The following is a 5,579-nucleotide window of genomic DNA, read 5'->3' as shown; positions in this document are numbered from 1 at the left end:
TGTGTTGAAGTGTCCGTAAATAAAGCACTCACCAAATAATTTATTAGAAGTTAAGATAATGTCCATCACAAAGAAATTTGTATGATGTATTTATCAATTACAGATATAACTTCCTTCATGAATGAATTGAAGTCTATTTTTCATTAAAAAAAAGTATTACATGTTATTATACATTACTATTATATGTTATTATACATTAATGTTATATGTTATTATATATTAGTTATTATATTACTATTATATGTTATTATACATTAGTGTTACATATTATTATACATTGTATTTTTTAGAAAATACATATGTATTTTTTATAACATATGTACAATATCAGAGTCGGAGGGCAAAGTCGGAGTTGGTCCAACTCCACCTCTGACTTTTTAGGGAAAAAAAAAATTCGACTCCGACTTTGACAAAAGTGGAGTAAGATTTGGAGTCGGATTTTTGTCAGCCCTACTTAGGATGTTGGCTCAATAGTTATTGCATTACTATTTATGTACTAGTCTTGAATTTAAATATGAATATGTATTCACCTTATAAAATTGATATTAATTATTTAAAGATTCATTGAATTTTCTAGTGAGATTGCAGTCTAAAGTATGACTGAAATTTGAATGTAAAGAGTGTTTGCAGTTTCCCTGGCCCCTCATTTCGAGTTCTTCGCTGATAGAGTGCTACTATGATCATGTCCTACTAGTGAAGTTACATGTAATTATCCCTCCAACCAATTGTTTCTTAAAAAAGAGCATTATAATGGGCCTAAAAATTAGGCATGAACTTAAAACTTATAGAACTTAAATGTAGACCTCCACCGTAGATTTAATCACCATTAAAAATCAATAACCACACATTCTATGATGGGAAATCAGGAAATTAAGATTTAGATTCCTTAAGACTTCTTACTAGTATTATAAGATTTAAGAGCAATACTACGTACAGTCTTTATTTGGAGACTGTAATACATGCATAGGTAATTTTATCTTTAAAATTTTTTAAAATTATTAAAATATCCCTTCTAAAATGATGTTTTTTCTCTTTTAATAAAAGGTTTGCACATGCAGTCTCTACTTGAAAATTGTAAATAGAATTTCTCTTTAAAATAATAGAAAAATAAACACATAAAATAAATTCAATGACATTTATAACTATCTAAACGAAAAATAAGAGAAAAATAAACACATAAAATAAATTCAATGACATTTATAACTATCTAAACGAATTTCTCAAATAAAATTAAATACTTAATAAATATTATGGCCGATTTCACGTGTTAATCTTCTAGGTCCCAAGAAGTCTAAAATATATTTGAATTCAAAATATTGATAATGAGTTTTGTTACGTATAAGTAAAGTTGCGTATTGATTTATATGATCATACTGATTTTTTCATATTTAAATTTTAAATTAATTTTATTTTTAATAAAATTTATTTTTTAACTAATCATATTATATTAATATATATATTAATGCATAATTATATTTACAATTAGACTTTTCCATTAATAATTATTCTCCCTTGCTGGGTCGTGAGTCAATTTAGGTGGTGGGAACTGGGAACCTCATTGAATAGAGTCCCAGCCCTCATCTGCTGACTGCTAGCAGATTGCTTGGGTGTCCAACTATAGATTTAACAGCGGCCTTTAGTAAATTAGCTCCAAATATCGGTATGGACATTTAAGTTTTGGTTATTGAATTCAATTAATTTTTTTTAAATAAATTATTGATAAGATTTACTATTTTTTAATTTTTTATAAAAAAATTAACAAAATTAAAAAAAAATGTTATTATTTATAATTTAACTTAATTTATATTAACATTCAGCAGCGTTGCTAACCATTAATATTGAGGTTAGCAACAAAATCTCAAAAGTGGAACAAATCCAAGCGTGGATCTGGCAGAAAGTACAGTATGAGAAAGTGTTACGTAGAATTGTTGCGCCAAGGGATCAAAATCACATGTTGTCTTGAAGCTTAAACGCTTGACTTTTCTGTTCACTCAAGGGGCATTGCGCATTTGCATTTCGTACTTTTTTTTTTTTTTTTTTTTTTCGGTTCTTTAGGGATAACCCAGACGCAAAATCTTTCGTGAATGACTACGGCCACGTCATACTAATTTCCCTCTCTGGGTCGAACCCACGCCACATAGCTATTAGCCACCACACACTCTTTCTCATCTCCACCCGCCCTTCTCTCTCTCTCCCCCTCTCTCTCTCTCTCTCTCTCTCTCTAAGACCGAAACATGAATGAATGAGCTGTAGGAGATTCCGTGTGTGGCGAGTGGGACTTAAGCTGTAATTGAAAGACCCCTCCCTCTCTTTCTCCCCCCTTTCCCTCTCTTTCTCCCTCCCCAAAGAACTATATATACCCCCCCTCTTCTTCACTTCTTTCCTCACACCTACTTCCTCCATTTTTTCAGCTCCCACTCCTACTCTCAATCACACCCACAATTATCTAGTCGTCATGGAATTTACATCCATGTTCCAGTTTTGCTTTCTAGCCTCCATTTCCCTCATCTTTCTTATCCGTTATCTCATCAAATTCTACAATTCAAGTCGCCGGAAACTGCCTCTCCCGCCCGGCACCTTGGGTTGGCCTTACATAGGCGAGACCTTTCAACTCTACTCTCAGAACCCAAATGTCTTCTTTACCTCAAAACTAAAGAGGTTGATAACTTGATATATTCACCCCAAGTCTTTGACGTTTCACTTGATTAATTTGATAGTTACTGGTTTTATTAATGGTGGATTTTTCGTTTTGACATGTAGGTATGGCTCAATCTTCAAGACCCACATATTGGGGTGTCCCTGTGTGATGATTTCTAGCCCTGAAGCCGCAAAATTCGTGCTGGTGACGAGAGCTCATCTCTTTAAGCCCACATATCCTGCAAGCAAAGAGAGGATGCTGGGGAAACAAGCCATCTTCTTTCACCAGGGAGACTACCATGCCAAGTTGAGGAAGCTTGTTCTTCGTGCCTTCATGCCCGAAGGAATCAGAAACATCGTCCCCGACATCGAAGCCATCGCCAAAGATACTCTCCAATCTTGGGAAGGCCGGTTAATCAACACTTTCCAAGAAATGAAGATAGTGAGCTCCCCAGCTTGAAATTTCCCTTTAACTCAATAAACTGAGCGAAACAGGGCTCCTTCCCCTGTTTCAAATCGTGTTCTGTTACCTGTAATCCTAACCAAATTTATGTGTTCTTTTGCTTTGCAGTTTGCATTCAATGTTGTCCTGCTTTCCATCTTTGGAAAAGATGAGGTTCTCTACCGAGAGGATCTGAAGCGGTGCTACTACATTCTTGAGAAAGGGTACAATTCAATGCCCATTAATCTACCAGGCACACTCTTCAACAAATCCATGAAAGCAAGAGAGGAGCTTGCTCAGATCTTGGCCAAAATCCTCTCAACCAGGAGGCAGATGAAATTCGACCACAACGACTTGCTCGGATCTTTCATGGGTGACAAAGAAGGCCTCACTGACGAGCAGATTGCCGACAACATCATCGGAGTCATATTTGCTGCTCGTGATACCACCGCCAGTATTCTGACATGGATCCTCAAGTATCTTGGCGAGAACCCCAGTGTTCTTCAGGCAGTCACTGTAAGAATCCTTAACTAAAAATCAATGATCTTTTCATGAACCAGATGTTCAAACATCAAGAAAACAATGAGTTCACTTACATTTTCTAGTGCTTTTGATTTTTTTTTTTAACAGGAGGAGCAGGAGGCCATAATGAGGAGTAAAAAAGAGAGTATTGCAGAGAATGTTCTCACGTGGGCAGATACCAAAAAGATGCCAATCACTTCAAGAGTAATCCAGGAGACACTTAGAGTTGCCTCAATTCTGTCTTTTACTTTCAGAGAGGCAGTAGAAGATGTAGAATATGAAGGTCAGTTACTGCAAAATCCCATTCAGAAAGATTTATTAAATCTACTTTTAGTAAATATATTCTTCATTCTTCTGTACTAACTTGTGTTTGGAATTTCTTCTTCAGGATATCTTATACCCAAAGGATGGAAAGTTTTGCCACTCTTCAGAAACATTCACCACAGCCCAGATTTCTTCCCAGAGCCTGAGAAGTTTGATCCCTCAAGATTTGAGGTAAATTTTGATTCAACAAAATGGATTCGATTTACTAATATATTTTACTTTCTTGAGCAAGATTCTAATTGTTTTTGAATTATCTGACAGGTTGCTCAAAAGCCCAATACTTTTATGCCATTTGGCAATGGGATCCACTCCTGTCCTGGGAATGAGTTAGCAAAATTGGAAATATCAGTCATTCTCCATCATCTGACCACAAAGTACAGGTTGGTAAACTTCAATAATAGGATCAATAGTCTTTGGCCTTTTTCACCAAGTTATCATATCTATAAAAGGCCAGCTTCTAAAAATAGCATTTCTTGGGAGTTTCTGCCTGCTGACATGGTTTCTGCATCAATTATTTGCAGGTGGTCTGTGGTTGGTACACAGAATGGGATTCAGTATAACCCTTTTCCTCTCCCCCAGGATGGTTTGCCCATCAGATTCTCTCTGAAGAAAGAGGCTACTCCAAAAAGCTAGTGTTCCAAGCACAATAATGACTTTCTATATACAGAAAGAAAGGAATCTACAATTGGTTTAATGAAGATCAGAAAAGTCCATAAGCAACCAAATGAAGAATGAAAAACTCCTCCATTACTTTTGGGACAAGACACCCAAAGGAACAAATTTAAATATTAGGAAAGCCAAGTGTACAGAAGAGCATTCTTATTCAAGAAAAAAAAAAGAAAAAAAAATAAAGAAAGAAAGATCATGTGCAAGCAAGTTATGAGCAATTTTCTTTTTCTTTTCTTTAAAGGGATGAGGAGAAAAGTTCCTCAGGGTTTAGGTTGGTTTATTTAGATCTTGGAAGGGTCTTGTTATTTGCTTACCAATATAATGTTGCCGTAAGGCATCGGTTTTAAATTCAACGACCAAAATTTTGATTCCACGTGCTTTGACAAGTTGTGTTTCCTCCCTCTACACCTGTGCCCTGTCTCTGTTCATCACAAGAACAATTCTTAATTAACGTTAAAATAGCATTGGCATCATAACTTATTCAAACAAGGGCCGGCTCGCCACCACACAAAGGGCCCCCCCTCTTGATTTTGGTACATGAAAAAGAGAAAATTTCAACACAACAACAACAAGAAGACAACAATACAAGATAATATAATTTGGTTTGCTTAATATGTCTTGCATGGCAAGGAAATTATGAAGTCTTGGAAGTGACTTCAGCTCTCTAATGCCTCAAATTTTATCTTCATCTCACCAAAAATCTATCCATTTTCAACATGATATTATTCAGTCAGATCCGTGCTCATGTATATGTACTAGATATTGGATCCAATATTTTTTACATTATTTTGATGCTCTGCTCCGACACTTATAAAGAGAAACGGAGTATATATGAGCTAAGGGCTCTGTGAAAGTAGGTTTAGCGACCCAATTAAATGACTCTGTCTCCTTTTAGAGTTGGTTTGGTTTAACATCTATCTCATGCATCTTATCTCATCTCATATAAACATTATAATTATTTTTAAATTTTTACATAAAATATAAT

General features: G+C 35.2%; 1 protein-coding gene across 1 annotated transcript; it reads left to right on the top strand.

The window, feature by feature from the left end:
* The first annotated feature begins 2,374 nt into the window (after positions 1 to 2,374).
* On the top strand, positions 2,375 to 4,965 carry LOC122280487 (abscisic acid 8'-hydroxylase CYP707A2-like). Its single transcript, XM_043091393.1, has 7 exons — positions 2,375 to 2,658; positions 2,761 to 3,079; positions 3,209 to 3,595; positions 3,710 to 3,884; positions 3,990 to 4,096; positions 4,187 to 4,305; positions 4,447 to 4,965. Exons 1-7 carry the CDS (start codon positions 2,456 to 2,458, stop codon positions 4,556 to 4,558), a joined length of 1,422 nt encoding a protein of 473 aa, XP_042947327.1. The 5' UTR covers positions 2,375 to 2,455; the 3' UTR covers positions 4,559 to 4,965.
* The last annotated feature ends 614 nt before the right edge of the window (positions 4,966 to 5,579 follow it).

Source organism: Carya illinoinensis, chromosome 11 (genome assembly GCF_018687715.1).
Source record: "Carya illinoinensis cultivar Pawnee chromosome 11, C.illinoinensisPawnee_v1, whole genome shotgun sequence".
NCBI classification, from domain to species: domain Eukaryota; kingdom Viridiplantae; phylum Streptophyta; class Magnoliopsida; order Fagales; family Juglandaceae; genus Carya; species Carya illinoinensis.
The sequence above is the reverse complement of the archived record's forward strand: the minus strand, read 5'-3'. Positions and strand labels throughout refer to the sequence as shown.

Coding starts and splice junctions, on each gene's coding strand:
- LOC122280487 (XM_043091393.1), top strand. CDS start 2,456: ATGGAATTTACATCCATGTTCCAGTTTTGCTTTCTAGCCTCCATTTCC. Junction 3,080..3,208: donor CTTTCCAAGAAATGAAGATA/GTGAGCTCCCCA, acceptor TTTGCTTTGCAG/TTTGCATTCAATGTTGTCCT. Junction 4,306..4,446: donor CATCTGACCACAAAGTACAG/GTTGGTAAACTT, acceptor AATTATTTGCAG/GTGGTCTGTGGTTGGTACAC.